Below are 23,319 nucleotides of genomic sequence, written 5' to 3' on the forward strand. Positions count from 1 at the left end.
TAAGCTGGAGATTTCGGCCCCAGCACCGCTATCTGGCGAACTGTACAACACAAAGGAACCTGAGGTACCCGCGCATTAATGGGGAGGCAATAACCAGGATCCCAGGCCTGTCTTAGTCGGTTACGCCACGCACAGCTCGCTGAGGTGTACACTGAAAAATATCGGGGTCTTTTTCACGCTTGCGCCTCTTGGGAATTAGCCTGTTGCTATAGGAGTATGGTAATTTCGTCATCATTCACTCACGCTGTGACAATATTCTGATACTCAAATATCTATGTCAGCGGTATGTATCGCTGGCGCTGTCACATGACAAGAGCCCGCGAAAACAGAACGAAGGCGCGAGTTTATTGACTGTGTTTTCTCTTCATCGGCTGTTTTCTCCTAATTTTTTTCTTATTTTTATCACTTTTATCGAACGCTTCACAGAGGTATGTCAGTCGGAGCTCCTTTTAGCTAGCTAAAACGATTATCTTTAACGTTTTTGTCAATAATTGGGCTTTTACACGGGATAAAGAAGAGCGAAATTCTCTATTTTGCTATGGATTGTCATATAGTAAGCTAATGTGTGTGTAGTTCTTTATTTGCCTATCTAAAGGGCAAATATGTGTTATATTAGTATAACGACGAAGAGTATTTTATTTTCTAAGAGTACTTTACTTTTAATGGGTAAGGTTTAACTGAGAGGATTTTTTTGTAATTCATTCGATACCACCAAAACCTCATTCAGACTGTCACTAAGTCAGTCTATTTCTACTTTATTCCCAGATTTAATGTTCTTTCAAACGAAATATTTAAACATCAACCAAATATTTATGCATTATAGCATATTTTTCTCAAAACTTTTCTCTTGGATCCAAACATTAAAAGCCAGGTTGAATTGTAGAGTTGAATACCACCACTACATTACATCTGTCCTACTGCAATGCCAGGAAAGAGGGATTCCACTGGGAAGTCAGATCAAATGAAAGAAAGAATATGCTACAACTGCAAATTAGGGGGAGATACCTAGAAACAAAGTCCACTAAATGATCAATGACCACCCCACTCACTCCCCAAATTTCCTGGCTATCTATAATTATATGATAATATTTTTCACTACTGTAGCTCTACAGTACTATTCTGCAATCTGTGGGAACTTTTTTGAGGCCATGCCTGCATTGAAAACAAAGAAGGCTGATCAGGATAGTGGTAGTGAAGCCTCAAGCCCAGCCGCATCTGACTCCACTCCTGTCTCGGAATCCCAAAAGGTAAAGAATGCAGACTAAAACGTCGGTCTTGAAGCCACATTGCCACCAGTTTACTTCCGGTCAATTACTTAACAATCTCCGATGATTTTTAACAGAAAACGCAAAAAATATTTCAAACTATTGAAAGCAGTGTGTCTATTGGAAGTTTCTTTGAGGATATGGCTGATAATTTAGAGCGGATGGCCTGTTTAATATCTCCGATTCTAGTAGATTCTTTTGTCTTTTGACGGTTGAAGTTTCCGTCGGACCCCCGGAAGTAAACTGGTGACAAAGCGACTTTAAAATCGTATCTCATTTTTAGTGACATAAGATTTATAGTGTTTAAAGAAAATATTTTTGTACTAGAAGAAAAATGTTGTATCACACACTGAAATTTCCTGTGTTTACTGTCATTTTTTATGCTTTTTAGGGGGGTTAAAAGAATGAAGAGGCTTATTTGAAAATTTTGGGTGAAGAGGGAGGGCTATTGCCAAGGGGCTAGATAGGTGCTCTAAATAGAGCTTTAACCTTAGCTGAATGTTCACCAGTCATTATTCAACGGTCAGCATTGCTCTGTACCTTTTTCTCAGCTAACAGGACTGGCTGGAATGCCCACTGAGGGACAACCAAGCTATTATGATATTCTTAAGTGCCCCTAACACTGCATTGATGGGAGACTACTATATAACATTAAAGAACATTTTGTTGTCATCCCCATAGGAAGAGTCTCGCCGTCGTAGTGGGAGGCAGTCTAAGCAAAGAATCTTGTTCGGGCATGGAGAATCACCAGCTTCAACCTCCAGTTTGGCCAGGAAACCTGGATCTACCAAGAAGCGTGTCACAGTAGATGAGAGTGGGTCAGAGGACGAAGACAGGTCAGGAATTTATCCTTTTTACCCTTTGCTATGTTTATGACTCACCTGGATTATCCAGGCTAATTTTGGGAAAAAAAATGATAGCAATTATCTTCATTTTCTTATCATTTCTGTGAAATACACATATTAACATTGTTATTATAACATTTTTACTATAATTTCTCAATATTATATTTCATAGTGATGAGATGCTGAATGATATAAATAACCTGTTTGTTGTTTTCAAATTATGTTAACCCTTAACAGATAATTTGTTTTTGATGTGATTTGAAGTAGTACCAGCAATCTTCCATTCGTAAGAGGTTTTCTGTATAAGGCACACCTTGAATATCAATATTATTTTGGAGTAAAAATAGTATTCTATAGCTACATTATTTTTTGTAATCAATGAATAATGTGAATAATGTGATGAAACACTTGATTTCTGTCTGTAATACATATCTTTTATCTTTTTTCATAGAACTGGAAAATCATCAGATTTTGAAGGTAGCAGTGATAGGAGCGATGATGAAACACCAACTCCTACTCCTAAAAAGAACACACCAACGAGGGGAAGAAAAGGCACTCTTACTCCAAAAAATAACCCAGTAAGATTACAGACAATTGTACTGCTACAGCTGACTCCGGATAACTTTAAAATCCAAAAGAAAATTGTTACAGTTACAGTAATTGTTTATTGTTAACATCTCAGTAATTTGTTAAAAAATATAGAAAATTGCTTGAAAGTAAACATAAAATTTGTTTGAGTTTGAGTTATCAAAGGTTTTAGTTTCAGGAGATAAAGCAACTCAAATGGCAATTGATTTTGGTTTTAGCTTGGAGTATGAGTTACCAAGTGTTTTAAGTTTAAGTCTGGAATTCTGCAGTGTATAGCAAGGATTCACTGACAGATGAGTATGCAAGCATACTCTACTGTAGGGTACATTGGAAAAAAGTGTAAAATCTCCCCATTTTCAATAGGACAAAGAGGGTTTTTTTTTTGCAGTCCCTTCCGCTGTACCCTCGTCACGCCTCTGTTATCAAGTGATGATATGTTGGTTTGGTTCTGATTATTGCACTCTAGTTTGCAAAGAAACCAAAAGCTGCAAGTACAGGGAGGGCTAGAGGAAGAAAGAGAAAGTCCCAGGCAGCTGATGATGAAGACCAGGGATCACTATTTGATATTGTCAAGGCTGGAAAGGGGGCGTTACAGGTCTGTAACTGTCGGGCCCTGTCCACATGAAGCCTTTAAGGTCCTGCCCACACATACATCATGCCCACACATTCTACAAGGCCCTGTCCACTAGCAGCCTAGGTCATGCCCACATGCAGTCTTTGAAGTCTTGTCCACACAATCTGCAAGGCCCTGTCCCTGTGCAGCCTTTAAGGCCCAGTCCACACACAGCCTTTAAGGTCATATCCACATACAGTCCTAAAGTCACTGTCCTCAAAGTCTGCAAGGCCCTGTCCACATGCAGCCTTTAAGGTAATATCCACATGCAGTCCTAAAGTCACTGTCCTCAAAGTCTGCAAGGCCCTGTCCACATGCAGCCTTTAAGGCCATGTCCACATGCAGCCCTTACAGTAAGTACCCGTCCTCAAAGTCTTCAAGGCACTGCATACAGTACATACAGGTATTCTGTCAGGCCCTGTTCAAATGTATCCTGTCAGACCCTGCAGTCTGCAAGGTCCACAGAAGCCTTTTAGTCCTTGCACACAGTACAGTACATGCATCATGTCAGGTCCTACCCTTCTGCAAGGCCCTGTCCACACAAGCCTTTTAGGCCTTGCACACAGTTACAGTAAGTACATGTATCAAGTCAGGTCCTACCCGCATGCAGTCTGCAATGCGCTGTCCACACAAGCCTTTTAGGCCTTGCACACAGTAAAGTACATGTATCATGTCAGGTCCTACCTGCACGCAGTCTGCAATGCCCTATCCACTTATTTTTGAAGGATTGAGTAACGCATGTTTGTTCAAAGGCTGTAGTGGATGACTGGATAGAAAGATATAACAAAGACAAGGAAGATGCTATGGTGGACATTATACACTTCTTTGTTCAGTGCTGTGGATGTAAAGGTGGGTGGAACTCTCTTGATGTACAGTATACCTAGAGTTGATACAGTTAGTATCTGTGCTCCACCTTTCCAGAAAAACGTCTGAGCTATGAAACTCTGAAACCATACCATATCCACACATTACTGGAGAAGAGGTGTGCAAAATGTTTTTTTTATTTCAATATTATACCGGGGACCAAAGTTCTAACTCACAAATTTTTGGAAGCGAGAAGATCACACTCGCAAAGGCGCCATTTTCAAGATTTTACAGGAACACAAAAATATCATTGTAGAGGAGAAATCTTATTCTAGACAATTTTGGAAGATGTGTAAACAAACCTTTAAGGGCGGGGAAAATCAAATCTAAAAAAGAATTTGAATACTTGCCGTAGTTTCATTGGAGGATAAGCAATCCGGTCTCTTATTCACAAACCCAGCGAACTGGTTTGAATTTGGTTGTCAGATTCCTGCCAAAAACATTAAACACATACTACAATACGATAAATAGAGAGATAAATATATTGGGGCCTGAAAAGTGAGGCATTTGTTTAGTTAATGTTTACGACCATTCATACTATTCCCCTAAAGCACCATAAAGCCCAGTACATTGAAGGATTGAAATAGACCTTGAAAAGTTTTGTACAACAAAGAATTGTTTTTCGTGAATATTTCATGGGTAACCACTTAATTCTTAATTAAAAGAAATTATCCCCACTGATCCACTGTTTGAAAAGACACTTATCCCCATTACCCAGATTTAAGAATACAATACAGTTTTGTACTGCTTTTAAGGCCTAGGTACTTAAAAACATTTATCAAAAATTGAAATTAAACTCACTGCTAGTGTGTTTTATATTGTTTTGGACTCTTTCGTTATTGTTGATGTAGGTATTGTGACACGTTCAATGTTGGATGAAGATGAAAATGTTGATGCTGTCAGACAACTCACAGAACAATTTGAAGAGGTATTTCCTTTTAATGTTTTTGTTATGTACTTTGCTATTGTTGTAGTGTACTGTAACTATTTAATTGAATAATACCTGTACATTTAATTGAATTACTGTATATAGTGTAGCAGAGACTTGATTCTCTTCAGTATTTTCTGATGCAATATTTGTCTTTGTATGTAAAATCAGTATGTTAAGAGAAAGTTCTTACAGCATGTAATTTATTTTATTTGTTCACAGGAAAGTCATGAGTACCCTCTTATCATGTCTGGACAGGCACACAAAAAGTTTAAGGTAAACATAAGGAAAGGGGCAAAGTTTGACTGTGTAATGTCCACTAGTTGTGTTAAGAGTTGTACTGTATATATCTGTGCCTTGTTGAGCTTGCATTGCAGGCATGTGTCCAGAAGGGGAGCCGAGGGGTCCGGACCCCACCCTGCTCATGTGACGAGATGAGTTTGACTCCAGTTGACCCCTTTGTTGATAGTTAAGAAGCCTGTTAATTTCAGTGTGTGTATTTGGATTTGAAAAAGTTTCTAGATGGATCTAGTGATCTATTACCAGAGCTAAGGATGCTGATTTGAACTTAATTGATCCGTGGTCAGTGAATTACTGGACCCAACCCTGCGTTTCCCTCTGGACAAGCCCCTGCATTTAGAATTATATGCTTTATCTCACTTACAGATTTTTGCTCTTTTGTTGTTCCAGGCAAATTTTGTGGCATTTGTTCACACTCTGATAGTTCAGTGCCAGCATTCGATCATTTACGATGAGTACATGTTGGATACACTTGTGTCTTGGCTGATCAGGTTATCTGATTCACAAGTCAGGGCTTTCAGGCACACGAGCACATTAGCAGGTAAATGGTAGCAAACATTTGGGGAATAAAACAACACATGGTTAAGGTTTAATGCTAGACACCTCTCAAAATGGTTTTTGTAATGTTCCAATCAGTAGGCTCTCAGTGAAACCACTTACACTGTCTTAACTTTTGCTTGGTTATTGGTAGGGATGAAGCTGGTCTCTGCACTGATTCATATCGCCAAAAATGTGCATGTGGAACTGGACAACACACAGGTTAGATGCAAAAGGTTACAGTATTTCACAATGCCATGGTACCCTGGCCCTACAGGGCCTCAAAGACTTGGTTTACTTTAACGATGCTCTAATAGATGCTCTAATAGAAACTCTGTAGTTATCAAACACATTTGGGAAGGCTTGTGAAAATACTGACAATTATGAGAATATTGGAATACTGAAACTTTCAAGAATGCCCAAATACTGTATGGGCAGTGCTAGTATTGTATACAATTAGTCAAAATTGGAATTTAAAAAGATTGTAGAGGTTTCCCTTAGCAGGGAGTTGACGGTATGCTAATGATAGTAATGTGCAAACAAAAATGCTCTAACATACTTCTGCTTGGTGAACTTGTACAAATGTCTTTGCCTTACTCCTAAGGCTCTGAGCCTGGGCACAAAAAAGAACATTGTTAGAACAGTAGACTACGTATTTGAGTATATGCAAATCTTTACTCCAGGACAAGGGAAGAGTATTTGATCTAAAAAAAAAAAATTGCCACTAATTTAATATTTCAGCGACAACTTGATAGTGAGATACAGAAATCCTCCTCCAAGAAGGCAGTCGAAAAAATTGAAATGCTCCAAACAAGACGACAAGAGGTAGAAAATAAACTTTGCCACATGCTTGCAATTATTTGTTCTATTTGCAATTACAAAAAAACTGGAAATCTAAAAAATTTGATTATAGGCTTTTATCTTATAATTTTATGTCTCAACCATGTCATTTCTTATTGTTGTCCTTGCTACATCCAACATTTTGACTTTATTGAATAGAAAAAACTTATAGTAAGCTGGACTTGTGCCCTCATGTGTACATGTTACAAAGTCTTTCTCTCTTTTTATTTTTTTTTAAGTGGTAGAATAATTTTAAATTGTTAGATAAAAATGAAATAATGAATGAATGAATAAATGGATAGCTAAATAAAAATAGTTGTAATGGAATGTTGAAATCAAGGCCCTTTGAGTGTCATTGATGTTCTGTAATTTTCTTGTATAATAGTTATTTTCTGTCTGGGTTTAGTTGAGGCAAAACATCAGTGACTTAGAGGAAATGATGAACTTTATCTTTCAAGGAATGTTTGTTCATCGGTACAGGTACAGTAAGGTGTTTTGTTAGTTGTGACAATCACATTATTTCTGCATCAATTAGTATAAGAATGCTTTTATTGGGCGTAAAACTCTATGGTTTCACCTTACAGGGATTCTAGGCCTGAGATTAGAGCCCTTTGTATTGCAGAGATTGGCCAGTGGATGAAAGAATACAGGTACTGTGATTCTACAGTAAAAAATCTTCTGATTATAAAACTGTGATTTAAAAATATTTCTTCTAGAAAGTGAAGTTACAATTTTTGTATCATTTTGTGAAATGTTTACAAAGTTTCCCAACCAACACATAACAACAAATCAAAGAGACACTGCTTGCATGTTTGGATAAGAGAGAAGTTCATTTGCCTCAACAAAAATGATACATGAATCACTAAAACTCAACAAAAAAAAGCTTCTCTGCCACTGGGTTGGTGGAAGGGAAAGAAAAGACAGTCTAAAATACTGACAAAAAATAGATGCGCTTACAACGAAACTAAGGCAAACTAAACTCACTACCTCGTGCTTTAAAATAGAACAGCTATAGAATATTGACACAACTCCATATATGGGAGCTAATGTCAATCACAGAGCTGTCAAACGGTCAGGCAATTAGCACCTTTAAGCCGGAACTGCTTAAAGGAGGGGAAATTGAATATTATTATAGCTTTGGTGAGCATTGTGGCGTATTATACAGGCTCTAATGAACGTTTTGGCGGGCTCTAATATATTAAAGCCCGCTGTTCTAAGCCAATGAGAGGGCGAGGAAATTGCAGCGAGCCAATCAGAAGGAAGCAGGAATTCCCGCAATTCATTCAAACCGCTTGTCGCATCGTTTGCCCTGTTTGGTTGTGTTTTGAAAACTACCAAAAAACAAACAGGAAAACATGGCTGAACACGACTCAATCTTCTGAGCTCGATATGGAGGAGCTTAAAAAAATGGAAGAAGATTCTGTTCCCAAAAATACTAAAAAATAAACCTGGGCAATGAAAAAGTTCACCGAGTGGTGCAAGAAGCGAAGTGTTGAATGTGATTTTCACAGTATCAGCTCCTCGGATCTTGGAGGCATTTTACGCCGTTTCTATGCTGAAGTCAAAACAAAAGACAAGAAGGACCTCTTGCCGAGTGCCTTATGTTCTAGTGAAACCATTGAGATGAAAAACAGTAATGATTGCAAACAAGGCAGTTTATCTAGGGCAGGCAGGGAAGTGAATGTAAGTTTTTCATCCTGGACCGAAAAAAATAACTCTTCTGCACAGGCTGTCATGCCAAATTGTCACTATTCCAATTGCACAATAAATTTTAATTCCTACAAGAGACATCCCATTAAACTTTCTATATTTTGAAACAGTTTTTCGTTTTAGCAACGTTTGTAAAGTGAATTGGAGCTGTATTTATTAATTATGTTATAACAACTTTCAATGAATAAATATCACTGTTATAAATAACAATTATATTGTTATAATATACAACATGGTTGAAGCAGATTTGATACTGAATGTATATTTTTTAAATTTCAGTACCCTGTTTTTGACTGACAGATACCTGAAGTACATTGTTTGGAACCTCCATGACAAGGTAGTAACTACTAAAGGGAGATAGCGGTTTTTAATTCGCTCTTCCGCTGATTTACCCAGATATTAAGGGCAGGCTATTCATGGAGAGAGTAGAGAAGTTAACTTGTTTTGTGCATCTTGTTCCATGCTAAAGGCACAAAATACATGTTACCACTTTGAGCCATTCCACTTTTACTGTATTTAGTTTGTGGGTCTATATCATTTCAAGGTTGGAGAGGTTCGTCTCAAGTCACTGCAAGCTCTTCAAAACTTGTATGATGATGAAGATTTGATTCCCCACCTTGATGCACTCTCAAGCAGATTTAAGGTACAGTAAAAGGACAACAGAAACTTAAGTTCTAAGTGTAATAAAGTAATTAATAATACAACAGCTACAGCGCTATGTGTGCTCTCATTGGTTGATTAATCAGGGTGCACATACGTCCCCCCCTTGGCTGGCAAAAAGTAGGCCATTTCGTCAATCCTGGGTACGCGCCTGTTAACAGCCATTATATCTCTGTACAGCTGACTCTGAAACAAAGCTACACTTTGTAATGACTTCCAATTGCCCTTGCACCTATTTGATAAGGGCTATTGTATTTATAATGCATGCTGTATAGCTAATTAATTTAATATATTGCAAGACTTTCAATTGCCTTTGTATGTTTGATAGCAGTTCCCACAAAGCATTTACTGCTATAGGTATGGGTGGGTCAGGAAAGTTATGAGAATGAAGGGCTCTTTTTCATAAGAAGACCTATCTCAAAGCAGAATACAACAAATGCCTTTTTTATTGTAAGCTTACAATAAGGGCCCCATATTGAGCTGGTGCTCACCTCCTACCCAAAACTGTAATTGATTACGGCATGGTCATGGCTGGTTAACTTCAGCTGAGAATTTGCTGGCTGGGGGAAAATGTTGGATTAATATTAATGTTGTAGTAATACTGTACTTGTACATGCTTGCAGGATAGATTTGTAGCCATGACTCTTGACAAAGAGAATGATGTTGCCGTGGAAGCTGTCAAGCTAACAATTGCCCTGTATGAGTAAGTATCATATACTTATCTAACTTACTTACTGTAAGTGCCAATTTCACATGAATTGGCATTAAAATCCTCCTCAAGAGCAATAAAGGCATCCATTTTTGTAAAAAAAGTACAAAATTCCATCAAAACAACACATTTTGGCATATTTTCGGTTTATCAATATTTCTTTGGGATTCACACTTTTTCACTTCCAATAGGGCAGAAAGAGATTTGCATAGTGTAATTCTTAAAACAGCAGGTTCATGCTGCTCATACAAGACCATGGAGATACCAGAGCGATTTTATATCAACAACAAAAATCTGTCAGAAACCCAGAAAGTTACAATATTTGCCGTTATCACATACACTGTCAATCAAACCTGTTACAATCGATAAAACCATTGCCATTGAGTCTTTACAAATGCTTCAATTGTAATCAACTTATTAGTCACTATGAAATGATACTTGTACTTGTTCTATTTTCAGTAATGACAAACTGGATGAAGAAGACTGCCAGCAAATCCAGTTGTTGGTATTCTGTACCCATCGCCAGGTAGCCCATGCTGCCGGCGAGTTTCTTGCCAAAAGGATAAACGATGCTGCTGAAGCTGACCTCAAAGCTTCCAAGTCCAAAAAGGGTGCGCCCCATTAGTGGAATGTAATTCCACTATGATCCAACTCTAAATTTACATCCTGCTCTGATGCATGTGTTTTATTTTTTATACTTGTTTGTTGTTCATCAGGAAAACATGAAAAAGTTCTAAAAGTGCTGGAAATTAAGAGACTTTTGGACTTTTTGATAAGCAGTGAGGTAAACTGATTTCCTAGATACTCCTTAGCGACATACTTACCAAACAACATACATACAAAACGACTTACCAAACTATTTATGACAAACAAGTGGTTGATAGTGTGCTACTGTGGCAACCAATACAAAGTTTAAAGGAAGTTTGCCTATAAGCATACTAGAATTACAGTTTTTATTGACTGGAACTTCATAATAACTATAAGGATTCAGTTGTATTCTGATGATAACTGTAGTGTTTATTTGTCACCCTGATTGGCTAGTGAGATTCAAATATAACAGGTTTCTTGCATCCTCATCATTAGCTAGTGTCGATTGGAATGTTTGCAGATTTTAGTTATCAGGGTTTCACATCAGCATGATAAATGCATGACTATGTTTTCCCAGGTGCATAATCATGCAGCCTATTTGGTGGACAGTTTGTGGACATCTATGCCGATCATCAAGGTACCCTTGTATTACTTGACAGTTACATTTACTTACTAAGGACCACTCATGTGGACTTTTTGTTTTCCTTAGGATTGGCGACTTATGACAGAAATGCTTCTTGATCAGTCTGATAAAGATGGTAAGAGATCAGATGAAAAGTCTTTCCCAGTTGTATTGGTTTAGATATTCCCAATAAGTTTGTGGTTGTGGAGACAGACAGAGTTCACTCTGAAGTAATGATACGGCTCAAGTGTTTCAATATCTTTTTCAGCACTTGAAGATAAAGAGGAGGATGCGCTGATCGAAATAATGGTCAGTTCCTGTCAGCAAGCTGCGGAAGGTCTTGGGCCTCCGGGGAGAGTAGTGCGCAAGGTACAGTATTAAAAAGTATCTGTCAACTGCCGTTTTGTCATCTTACTGTAGCAAAGTATGAGAAAGTATCCATTTCCTTCCTTTCTTTGCAATTCGGGGAAGTTGTTTTGATGTCTTCTAAATATGGTAAATAAAGCAGAAAACTTTATTTCAAGTGGTTATTTTGAGATTTCTCTTAAAAGTGGTTGAAAACAATAACAAATGTGTGAATGACAAAAGCCCTTTAAATACAAAAACTAAGTATCAGTTCTCGTGTGATAATGCCAGTTTTTTGGTTATGCATTGACAGTATCCATTGAGGTGGTAGCTATGTGTTAATGTTGGTTAACCTGTGTAATTTCTGCTGACACATTACTGTAAAATAAGTGATTGTTAGGCAGTAATGATACATTATCATGTTTGTAAGGTGATTTGATGTTTGATTTGTGTCAATAAGTATTTAATCAAATTTCTTTTTTGGTATTCAAGTTGTTGAGCAACAAAGAGAGGAGGGCAGTGGAAACAGAGAAGAAGGAGCTAAGTGCCCACTTCATGCAGACAATACCTGATTTGCTTTCAAAAGTAAGTCCAAAGCACTCCCTTGTTTGGTTTATGATTGAGGTTAAGAAGTGCCAATAATGCAAATTTAGCTATTTCTTAGTCAAGTACTAAAGTTTGAGTGAAAGGTTCCCTGTGTAAGATCTTGTCAGCATTCCTCCCCTAATCAGCGCTTTGGTGATGGCCTATACATCTTAAGAAGGAGACATTTTTATTTCATTGTTTCATGAGGAGGTCCACAAACTTCGTCCTACCCCCTTACAAACACCTTAAGCAGTTCCTTAGAAAATGAAAACTATGAGCTATTGTATTTCAGTATGGTACTGATGATGACAAGGTTATTGTATTTCAGTATGGTACTGATGATGACAAGGTTATTAGTCTAGTGACTGTGCCTCAGTTCTTTGATCTGGAGGAATATGGGCAACGTCGACTAGGAAAGGTAAACTGAATTAAGCTTCACTGTACGATGCACACCCCCTTGGCCACCTTGTTTTATCAAAAAGGCCAATAAGGTTATGAGAAACATGCTTTATAATTGGCGGCACCATCACTACCCAACTCGCATGACAAAGGTAGTCTTCAGTGCACATTAGAACATGATGCAGTCCTCCTAGTTATAAAGTTATAATAGTGAATCTCGCATGTCAGTTGTCCAATTTTTTTAAATCTTTGTCTTGGTGGCCATGGTATTGTGGCATGGTAATGTCACACTGTTTAATAATAAGAAATTGCTCTTAAAATAAGAATCTCTCTTTGATTAGCACTCCCTGCAGACTTGAAAGAGCTTCACAAAAAGTACTTGCAGTACTTATTTTTTTATTGTGAGCTGGTGGATATGATCTTTGTAATTACCATTTTTCTAATCAGCACTTGGATGAGTTGCTCACCCAACTTGAGGACATTGTTGACAAACATTCCGATGCAATGGTAAGACTGTAATGAATATACAGAGTATGATAATCCAGGCGAAAGTTTTTGCTTTTAAGATTTGTTTGACTAAGGAGTACAGTATGTTACTGTAGATAGAAAAAGTTTCTTTAGGTTATCCACTGTTACAGTATTGTTTGTCATGTGTATCACCTTTTTCAAATGAAAAAAAAAAAGACATATGAGAAGACCCTGCTGCTCCCCAAATATCCTGTGTATCAAAAATAACAATTACTTTTTTTTATTCTCATAGATCCTTCAAGAGTGCGCTAAGACCTTCCGAACATTGACCGATAATGAATACACCCTGAGCACTACATCGGTAAAATATCTTATTATACTACATAGAAGACTCGGAAGTGTGTTGAGTCATCCTTTTGACCGCTTTCACATCCGTCTCTATTTGGTCCCTTGTATATCCATTATTAAAAAAACATTAAGCTTCCAGACTTAAAAAACCTTGCAATACACTGAAAGAAAAGGGATTTCAGAAAACGAGGCTGTCAAAATATTAAAATATATATAAAAAAATTGGATCCAATTTTTCCGTCCCTTGCAAATTACATCAAACAAAAGTGTTTCTTGCATCAAACAAATTGTGTTTCTTGCATTCTATAACATACCTCAGCTAAATATAAGGCCCTATGTAACCAAACATAAGCCAGCATTGCTTGCAAAGTCTTGTTTAACTGACCTGAAATGCTGGCGAACTCCTTTCAAGCACCTCCCAACATGGTATACAAATACCAGCAGCTATACTGGGCTAGCTGTTTGCTTAGGGCTTTAATTAAAATTCTATTTAAAAATGATTTGCTATATTTTCTTGTTTCCAGGAAGTTGCAAGAAATAAAGTAATCGATCAGTTTGTGGAGAAGTTTAAGGAGAGTCTTGTCCCTGGTCTCGACGCAGGTGAAGATGATGATGACAATCAAGATAGATTCGCTTTGACAACTGCCCTGGAGAAGATTTCCGCCTTCTACAGGTATGTGAACAGTATCATTGCAGTTTTGGATTATTTGAAACAGGGGGAGGGGTCCGGGGGCATTTTTGTCATGAGGAATTTGAAAAATCGTTAAAGCTTTCACAGGTAATCCAACAAATCTATCAACTTTTCAAACGTCGACTCATTTAATGCTGGACCAAATTAGAGTATTTGTGTTTGGCATGGCAAGTATAAACTTGAAATGGACCTTTCAAAACTGACCAATTTGTACTTTTCCCCTATTTTCTAGAGCACATGACCTTGGAAAATGGAAGTTGTACGATGGGCTTCATAAGATTATGCAAAGAGCCACAGCCGGAAAGGAAATGCCACCAGACAGGGTAACTAAAAGGTTCATACGTTTTGGGTGAGGTCTATTGACTCACAAACGATTCGAGAAATAATCGTATAAATACAGCAGATCTTAAAAATGTTTTCCGCCTGAAAATGATTGCCTAACTTCTCTTTTAAAACAGTCAGTAAGGATAACTCTACACCATCTTACAGTCTTCTCTTGCATAATGCTTATATATGCTCTCTCTGTACATATGCTTTTAGCTCGGATACATCTCGTGCTAGGCTAGCCAATAGTTTCCATGTTTGCCAATAGTTTTCTACAAGATAAGAACTATGTAAAATAAACGTATATTTGTTATTTTTAGACAAGAGGAAAAGTAGCAAACCATTTTGTTTCCTATTTTTGACAGATCGTGATCCTTGCCATCCATTCAATGCAAACTTTGCTACAATGGGTCTTAGTGAACTTGGATACAGGACACCCAGACAAGGTAATATCTGTGTTTCAAATAAGATTTGTTGTTGCCATATTACCAACTGAAAACGCACATTGTTTTAAAAGCATCTTTTTAAGATAGATAGTTCTGTCATTGTTGTTATAGTTGTGTTTTAAAGTCGCCATCTTATCTTCTTGGAAACTTCCAAGTCTTGAAGAGTTTAATTGCCGGCCTCTTTAGCACTCGAGTCAAGCCGATTTCTTTGCTTGAGGATTGTATTCACATGATGAATTGTGTGATTATTATAGCGTTCAATCCTTTCTTATGCCCTGTCCTGCTTTATGATAGCTTTGGGTGCAACACTGCGCCAATTTATGGCCAGCCAAGAAGCAAGTAACATTGTCTTAATTGCCTATCCTTACTTTCCCTTTCCAATTACTACACAGACGCAACTTAAGCGCCTTAAGAAGTGGACATACACATTTCTTGGCCAGTGCGAAGAGCTTGTCTCGTTCAGTAACCCTGACGTACAGAGAGAGGCAAGTTGTCTGTTTGAAATCGTTTGATGTTTAGACCACATCACTTTAAATGCTAGACAACCCCTGAATTCGCGTTTATAAAAATTATTGTACTGTACCTGTTTTCTTCCCAAGACCAGTTCATTTGGACATCCCTATTAAATGTTGTATGTAACAATGTTTAAATTTGGAGAAAGGCAGCCCACGTTGAACAACTTTGATGAGAGGGAGTTGAGGGGTTGTTGTGGGGTAGATTCTACTTGTGTGCTAGTAAATAAAAGCAAATCGGCGACACTATTTGTCTGACATTCTTCTCTTTGTTTCGTAGGCATTCATGTGCTTGTGCGATCTGTACATAGTCTTTGCCAAGCAGCTGTGTAATAGATGTGAGAACCAAGCATGTAGCTCTATACTCGACCCTCAATAACATTGACCCGCTTCCCTTTATTTAGACTCTTACATTGTCCAGTAGAACAGTGAATGTGAGATATTTGAAGCGTAAATTGGAAACAAAACTTAGCAGGTTGCTGTGCCTGAATTCTCGCGTGTAACTCAAAAAACGTTTTGACTTTGTCCAAGACAAACTCTTAGCGTTTGTATCCCTCTTAAGCAGGGCTGAAAACTAAGAAACAACTCAAATTATAAAATTTATTGCAGTCCACAAAATCTCAGTTGTATACTCTTTTAGTTTTTTTTTCAAAAAAAGAAAAGCATTTGCTTGTCTGGCAGTCCCAGTGTCAGTTGTAGGAATGACACGCGGAGAAATTTGAAGGGCACTATTTCTTGTACTCTTGGAAATACTTGCTTTGACACATTTCCAGGAAACATTTTCTTGAAATTTTTAGATAGTAGTACTAATTACTATGTATGTGTTTTAGCGGCCCTGTTTGCGCCTCTTGTGTACGAACCCAGTACTTCATTCCAAGCGACGTGTAGGGATTTTGTAGTCAGCCAGGTCTTCAGCGATCTAGATAATGAGGAGTCAGAAGAAGACGAAGGTAGAACCAATTACATAATCTGGTATCATGAATGAAGGACATTTATAAACTTTTTGTATTCAGAAATTAACCAACACGCTTTTGTTGTTCGGTTTTCTCTGTGGAATGTGTGTTGCATTTCAGTGTATTTTATTTACTATAAAAGCTCAATAACCCCCGGAGTCATTTTTCCCCTTTTTGTTATTTTTACATTTTTAAAAAAAAAATTAATAAAATTTTAAAAATGCTCTATGAAATATTCAATCCATAATGACACGCCTACAAATATGACTTGAACCTGGTCTTTCCCCCTGATGGTAAACCTCGTACTAGACCACCCGTGAGGCTGCTTTGCAGCCAACCATTATCCACACAATAAACTGTACAACACAGGAAAACTCCACACAGTGAGTACGACGCATGCACATGTTTTCCGCATCCCACTTGCAAAACTCACGCAGGGAAATGGTGAAATACTGTCAGTCAGACTTTAGTGAAGCGTTTACGGTATTTATTTATCTTAATTATTGTCGTCCAGATGACGAGACGGATGCCAAGGCAGAGGAGATGAGCAGAAAAAGGAACTTGCTGGCAGGGTTCTGTAAACTTATCATCTACAACGTGTTTGAAATGCCCCTAGTCTCTTCAGTGTTTGCACACCTGATTAAGGTAACTATGCATCTCGCTAAGATATCCTTGATTACATTTCTTCCCATGCGGCGCACGGCGCACGTGACTCAATGCTGTATATATACTCCCCTTAACCTGTATTATTATTTTATTAATTGTTGAAGGGGTTCACGAATTTTGGAGACATCATCAAGCACACCATGAGCAAGTGCCGAGAGATCAGTAAGACAGGCTTTATGAAAGCAGTTCTGACAACACTACAGCAGGTAGGAGCACTGAAACAAACCGTGTACCTGAAATTGTCTGACTGTTCTTCCCTCTGTCTTCATACGTATCTGTTTTCGTTTTAAAACGCGATCATTTTATTTTGTTTTCAAAAGAATCCGCTTCCACACATAGCGTTTTCATTTAAAAACGGTCCGTACCCACGAAAACGGTAACATCCTCTGCAGCGCATGCGGCATTCCGTGGTCTTAGAGTCACTCTTGAATGTTAAACATTGTCAAAACTTTATCTGTACAATAGTACTGTCTGCCGAGGTCTGCCACATTATAGTTTGCTAGGCAGAAGTTATGAATTCATCACTTTTAATATATCTGTGCTTTTTCCAGGAGTTCTTAGAAGTAAAGGACGAGCAGGAGGATAAGGTTGATATGGATTCACCAGACTTCATGGCAATTAAGGTACGTTTGTTAGAACTCTAAAGAGCTTAGTTCGAGTTTGTGGGAGATCAGTGATACATTGATGTTATTATTGTACACTGACCTATCTTAAACACGAAGGCGCTCTATAAAAAGGATAGCCACCTCCTTTTATCGCATGTAGATTTAATACGTTCTCGTTTTAGGAGCTGGCTCATCGCTCTTTGGGTTGAGTTTGGGTGTAGATTCAATACGTTCTTGTTTTAGGAGCTGGCTCACCGCTTTGCGTTGAGTTAGTGTGTAGATTTAATACGTTCTCCTTTTAGGAATTGGCTCACCGCTTTGCGTTGAGTCTGGGTGTGGATATTACCAAGGCGCAAGCAAGACAAGCGTTGATCTTTCTACACAGGTAATACGCTGTAACAGGTAACGTGCTCTTGTATTTCCACGTATCACTTTGTCCCCGTATCTTAGGTATAGTAGATAGCCGTTCTTTTCATGTGTCATTTACAATGCAAAACCACACAAATGAAGATGAAACAATCGACTTCGTTCCTTTGCATGTATTTGTTTTAGGACAGTACATGAATAGAACAGCATCTAAAATAATCCTTAGTCCAGTCATTCCATGGTTTGAGGCTGCAAAAATTGCAACAGAGTCTGTAAGCTGTTCTGGAGTCAGTTTAAATTTTCACATGTACTACAGAACATACCTTGATTTAGCACCAAGCATTTTCTTTTGTTGGTCACCTAGGATGCACTAAGCCTTCACTTTCACGAACAAGATTCGTCAAAAGAATTTTGATAGGGCTACTATCAGACTGGCTGGACATTCGTTTTCTGAACACTTATAGACTCGACTTACCAACAAAGTTAAAAGGGGTTTTCATTTAACTTACTAACGTTTATGCAGAGAGGGAATCAAATACTCGCTGAGCAGGCCACAAGGAAAGAGACAGTCGCCCAAGAAGGCGGAAGGACCTCCTCCCAATCTTGCATTCCTCGATATCTTGGGGGAGTTTTCCTTCAGACTCATCCAGCAAGACAAGAGCGGACGCAATGGGATGTAAGTTCAGTCAGCCAGTCAGTCAGTCAGTCAGTCAGTCAGTCAGTCAGTCAGTCAGTCAGTCAGTCAGTCAGTCAGTCAGTTAGTGAGTTGGTCAGTGCTGTGGTTTTCCTCTCTAAAATAATGTGTTCTATCTCAGCTTGGCATTCCTAGAGGATCAAGCCAAAGAGAAGCTACAAATGACAGGCGACCCATGGAAGCCCCTTATCACGTACAGGAACAGTCTGGTTGGACACGAGGAAGGTAAATACTATAACACTGTAAAAAGCCCAGGGAAGGTGATGTCTACTACTGCAACACTGTAATAAGCCCAGGGAAGGTGATGTCTCTAGTACTATAACACTGTAATAAGCCCAGGGAAGGTGATGTCTTTTAAATGACTCGACAGCACCTTGTGGCTTAGGTGAGTTGACAGGGCTTCGGGTAATTCGAGTAGAAGTTATTGAGGTTTAGCCCCTTTGGTGCATGAAGTCATCTCGAGTTCGGTTTCGGTGTAGGTTGTAGGTGTGTACTATACATGTCATTCTTGTACCCTCTGGTGTTTAGAGGACAATGAGCAGCAAAAGTCTGACAAGGCCAAAGCACCGCGAGGACGAGGCCGTAAGGCAGCACCTGCCGCAGTCACAGCTAAAACGACACCACCGACTTCTGCTGGCAGAGGCCGCAAGAGGCAGGCACCCGCTACGCCCGAGCAGGAAGAGGACAGCTCGGACGGCTCTGAAAATACGCCTCTTGCAAGGCTTAAAAAGACCAAGGTAGGGTTAGTGTAAGGAACGTAAGCGACAACCTGAAGTAGAGGGTCTTTTGTTCTGGCTAAACAAGGCGACATGTAGCGAGCGATGTGCAGAGCGACATGCAGCATCCGAGAAACATTTCTTTGTCGCTGATACAAAATTTGTCACACGCTACAATGTCTCTCTGGGTGGCTGAACTAGGAAACATGAAGGCGACATGTCACCCGTGACTTGTCGTCGCCTAGTTTAGACAGCCTTAAGTCTGCGTGGTGGAGCATGATGTTTCCTATAATTGGATTGGAGGAAAAACTTTACAAAGAAGAAAAACGTTAAACTCCGTATGCCTTTCAGTGTCGGTGACTGTCGGTGCAAATATCAGAAGCTTGATTGATTCACGCTGGCAACAACGCAGGCATATACCACCATCAGCTTTTCATTTTGTTGCTCCACACTGAAGGCCATTTTCTTTTCTTTTTACGATCTTTTTTTATGATTTTTATTTATTTTTTTTTTCTTGCTTGCTATTTACATGCCACGTTAAGTATGTATCTTGTATTATCGTTGTTTTGTTGTGGTCGCCCTTTATCGTTCTCACGCTTCATCCTCCGCTGACCGCCCATTGCCGGATTAGCCCGCTAGAGGCAATTGATTTTTTAAATTCAAGATTGAAGATCTATTGTGCGACGCGTGCTTACCGTGACGTAAGACAAAGTGTTGATAAAAACTTGCCCAATTAACACGCAGGATTCACTGTTTTTATTGCCACGGACTTTATAACTTATGAGCTGATTCCATCTTGTTCTGGTGTGCACTGGGGAATTTCTTTGCCACTCCGGTTGGCTAGTTACGTTTTCGTGTTTTTCGCATCCTCATCCTCGTTTACACAAATCTGTCAAGGATGCCACCGTAGCGCGCGTCGTAATGTAACACGAATCATTATAAATGATATCTGAGATTTTTTTACGATATTCGGAATACCCGACTCACAAAAAATCACTAGCTCACTTGTTGTCTGTAATAATAGGTACAAAGCAAATCCCAAGAAGAGGAGTCAGACACGGGCGAGGAGAGCGGACCCGAAAGTGCACCACCCTCGCAACAAAAGCGAAAAAAGCCTGAATCATCACAGTCCGACGTGGACGAAGAATTTGAGAGGTGAGCCTAGGATGTCATCAATCACACTAACTTTGCCTTGTGCTCCTTCTTGAATAATAAGGTATCCGACAAAGGGCTAACGCTCGAAACGTCATCGCAACCACTCTGTTTCACAGAGGCGTTTAACATACCTTTTAAACCTTGTGTTGATTCATACCTTGTCAACACCACGCCTACGCAGACCATCTAGTTTTTTTTATAGATTGCCTATAGTTTTTCTATGTAGTTATACCATTCTTGAATAATAGGCTAACACGGATACAGGGATCCCATCGTGAAGACGGAAACTGGAATTTCACTCCTACGACAAACCAGGCATATGCCATTGATAACATTTCTTATTTCGTATCTACTGTTTTCAAAATTATAGCATCAACATGTTGGCACTGATGACTATACTTATGACTGCATGAGCATGTAAGTCATTATAATCATCATCGCATGAATTGTATTGCAGTGTACCGGCATCATCTCAGCGATCATGGCTTGCGAGTCAGCAAAAGGCGAGTAAACGGCCCCGTGTCAGCTACGGCAAGAAGGACAAAACAAACACGTGAGTACTCGAATTAGAGGCAAGGGGCTATATCAGCCACCATTTTGTCATCCTAACAAAATACCAAGTGTGAGGAAGCATCCTTTCCCATCAATTGAATTGGGGAAATGGAGAAACTTTGCTTTGTGATGTTTCTTTCAAAATTTGGCAATACAATTTATCTTCCAAATTTGAATGAAACAACAGTAAAGATGTTGCAAACAAGGGCTTTTTAAAGCATTACTTTCTGCACCATGACATTGTGGGTGACTTTCTGATCACTCCCAGGCCCATGACCCCAGGCCCATACATTCACATAGAAAATGTAGTTTTGGTTTCGTGTCCGCTAGTCTGCTTAGCAGCCGCTTTGGAATGTGGTTCGGTTTACAGCAGCCGCTTGTGGGGAAGGCGTGCGTGATACTTAAAACAGCTGCTAAGCACACTATGTGTCCGCTAGTTGGAAAAAAGATATCGCTTTACAGTTCATTGTATGTCATTCACATTTCTTACAGAAGTAGAATTAGTGTTGAAGAAGCTGACATTGAAGACTACGAAAGTGAAGAAGAGACGCCCACACCAAAGGTACGCACAACAAAGTGCTCCATATGATCGCACTTGCTCGAATGGCCATGTGCGTGAGACACCGTTACAATGCAACGCGCGCTACCGTGGCCATCTTGACAAGTCGCAGGGGATGCGGGGAACGTGCTATCTGACTGACATCATCTCCAGCCAAACAGGAAGGCAAGGTGGTACTTCAGTTCTCATAAAAATACCATGGAAACCACCTAGTTATGAAGTTCGTGTCAATCAAATTCTCGCCTGCTGAATGGTTAAACAAAAAGTATTGTATTGGTGGCCACGGTAGCGCGCACTGCAACACACGGTACAGTCTGACATGTGGACTTGGACCTAATTCGAGCACAACAGGGTTCTTTGATTGCCTGAAGTCGGATGTAGAAGGCCGAGGGTGGAGGGGTCTGTTAAGAGCAGAGTAAGCACACCCAGGTTATATGGTTGACATAGAAGCCTGGCAAGTAGAAGGAATTGCACTGGAGGACTTGTCTTGGCTAAGCCTTTGCGTGTTTGAAATCTTCTTGTAAAACAAAACACTTCTTTCGCAGGCTCCCATCAAAGTGAGAAGAGAAAGGCGCGCGGTACCGGAAGACTTGTTTGGAGACTCGCAGGACAGTAGAGCCACGGTAACCTTCCAAGGAGTCCTCCTATTGTGTTATTGATTGTAGATTGCGCTAAAACCCCTCCCCGCCCACCCCCCACTCCATCACCGATTAAGCTCAAACAAATTGGCACTGATGAATCCATATGTTGTATCCTGTATCCATGTTACCCTTTAAGCAACGCATGCCACAAAAACACGGATTCGCGCAGTGTAAACGCACTTGTAACAAGATCAAACAGTGTAATTAAGAGGGAAGGGCAGGATCAAAAAGTGTGATCGACTAACAGCTTTGTAATTTTCCATCAAGGATGAAGACCTCGATGCTCCAGTCTTGTGATACTATTGGCTGCTATCGCCATGGGTACGATACATCGGTGAGACCGATTCGGGCAGGATGGGGGCACATCTAAACCAAAATGGAAACGTGGTGGATTCGCTGGGTACCTTTACCTTAGTGTAGTAGAAAGACTGATTTGGTCAAGTCGGGACTCCACTAAACAACAACGGACACGACGACGGACTTTGTTGAACGTCTGATGGAAAAATGCCCCTACTGGGCTCAAGCAAATTAACAGACACCGAGGATAGCTTCATAACCACCTAAGAACCGCATCTCTTGTGTACAAAGCTCACGTAAGAAAGTGCTTTGGGTGGTAACACTACATGAAATATTCCATTTATTCCATTCGAAAAAAGCTCGCTTTTGGTGAAATCATAAAAGCTTTATTGAGGAAGATCTGTATTTCGATTGTTGATAACACATTTGACGTGGTACGTAAAAACGTATTTTAGTTTTTATACATTGTTTATACACTTGTCATTGTACATTATACACTTTTAGCATGTATAGATAGCCAGTGGGCTTTCAGGTGTAAAACTTTTTATTGAATAAAAAAAAGCTAAACAATACATTGCTTTATGTTGCCTGTGTTAATTGTTAGCTGATCAGCCTTATTCAGGCTTTACCGAGTGAGAAATAAGTTTTCTACTGAATGACCTCTTTGATCCCCTGTGCTTTCCTTTTCCCACCAGCATTACTTAAAAAAACACTTCTTTGTTCCTTCATCCTGGAACTGTTTTGTTTGACTGGGGTGAAAATACTGTTCTGACTCGAAGTTTGCTCCACTTCATTTCTCCAAGGCGGGTCTACACAGACGTAATAACAGTAATTCCAGTTGATTGCTGTAGCCGAAGAGCGCCATAAGGTATCTATTTGTTACTTGTGCTTTTTTTTCGTTCCAAATTGTCATTTATGGTGAGAAATG

The 23,319-nt window shown here is 39.3% G+C and overlaps 1 protein-coding gene across 3 annotated transcripts; it reads left to right on the forward strand.

The window, feature by feature from the left end:
* The first annotated feature begins 299 nt into the window (after window positions 1–299).
* Window positions 300–22,963, forward strand: LOC116616882 (cohesin subunit SA-1). Of its 3 annotated transcripts, none has more exons than XM_032379016.2 (43): window positions 300–428; window positions 1,105–1,247; window positions 1,947–2,101; window positions 2,562–2,688; window positions 3,165–3,293; window positions 4,064–4,160; window positions 5,027–5,103; window positions 5,326–5,379; window positions 5,794–5,944; window positions 6,095–6,162; window positions 6,682–6,765; window positions 7,187–7,260; window positions 7,365–7,430; window positions 8,770–8,827; window positions 9,035–9,133; window positions 9,774–9,853; window positions 10,319–10,470; window positions 10,576–10,643; window positions 11,025–11,084; window positions 11,157–11,205; window positions 11,338–11,438; window positions 11,907–11,999; window positions 12,328–12,417; window positions 12,846–12,905; window positions 13,159–13,227; window positions 13,739–13,887; window positions 14,138–14,228; window positions 14,595–14,675; window positions 15,068–15,160; window positions 15,468–15,525; window positions 16,018–16,137; window positions 16,655–16,785; window positions 16,911–17,012; window positions 17,358–17,429; window positions 17,714–17,796; window positions 18,301–18,453; window positions 18,593–18,696; window positions 19,000–19,208; window positions 20,212–20,342; window positions 20,800–20,895; window positions 21,387–21,456; window positions 21,999–22,076; window positions 22,362–22,963. In XM_032379016.2, the coding sequence occupies exons 2-43, from the start codon at window positions 1,149–1,151 to the stop codon at window positions 22,389–22,391; spliced, it is 4,011 nt and encodes a 1,336-aa protein (XP_032234907.2). In that variant the 5' UTR covers window positions 300–428; window positions 1,105–1,148; the 3' UTR covers window positions 22,392–22,963. The 3 variants fall into 3 exon arrangements, with proteins under 3 accessions (XP_032234907.2, XP_032234908.2, XP_032234909.2); XM_032379017.2 differs by having other exon boundaries at window positions 21,390–21,456; XM_032379018.2 differs by lacking the exon at window positions 13,159–13,227.
* Window positions 22,964–23,319: the final 356 nt, after the last annotated feature.

Source organism: Nematostella vectensis, chromosome 9, assembly GCF_932526225.1.
Source record: "Nematostella vectensis chromosome 9, jaNemVect1.1, whole genome shotgun sequence".
NCBI classification, from domain to species: Eukaryota; Metazoa; Cnidaria; class Anthozoa; order Actiniaria; family Edwardsiidae; genus Nematostella; species Nematostella vectensis.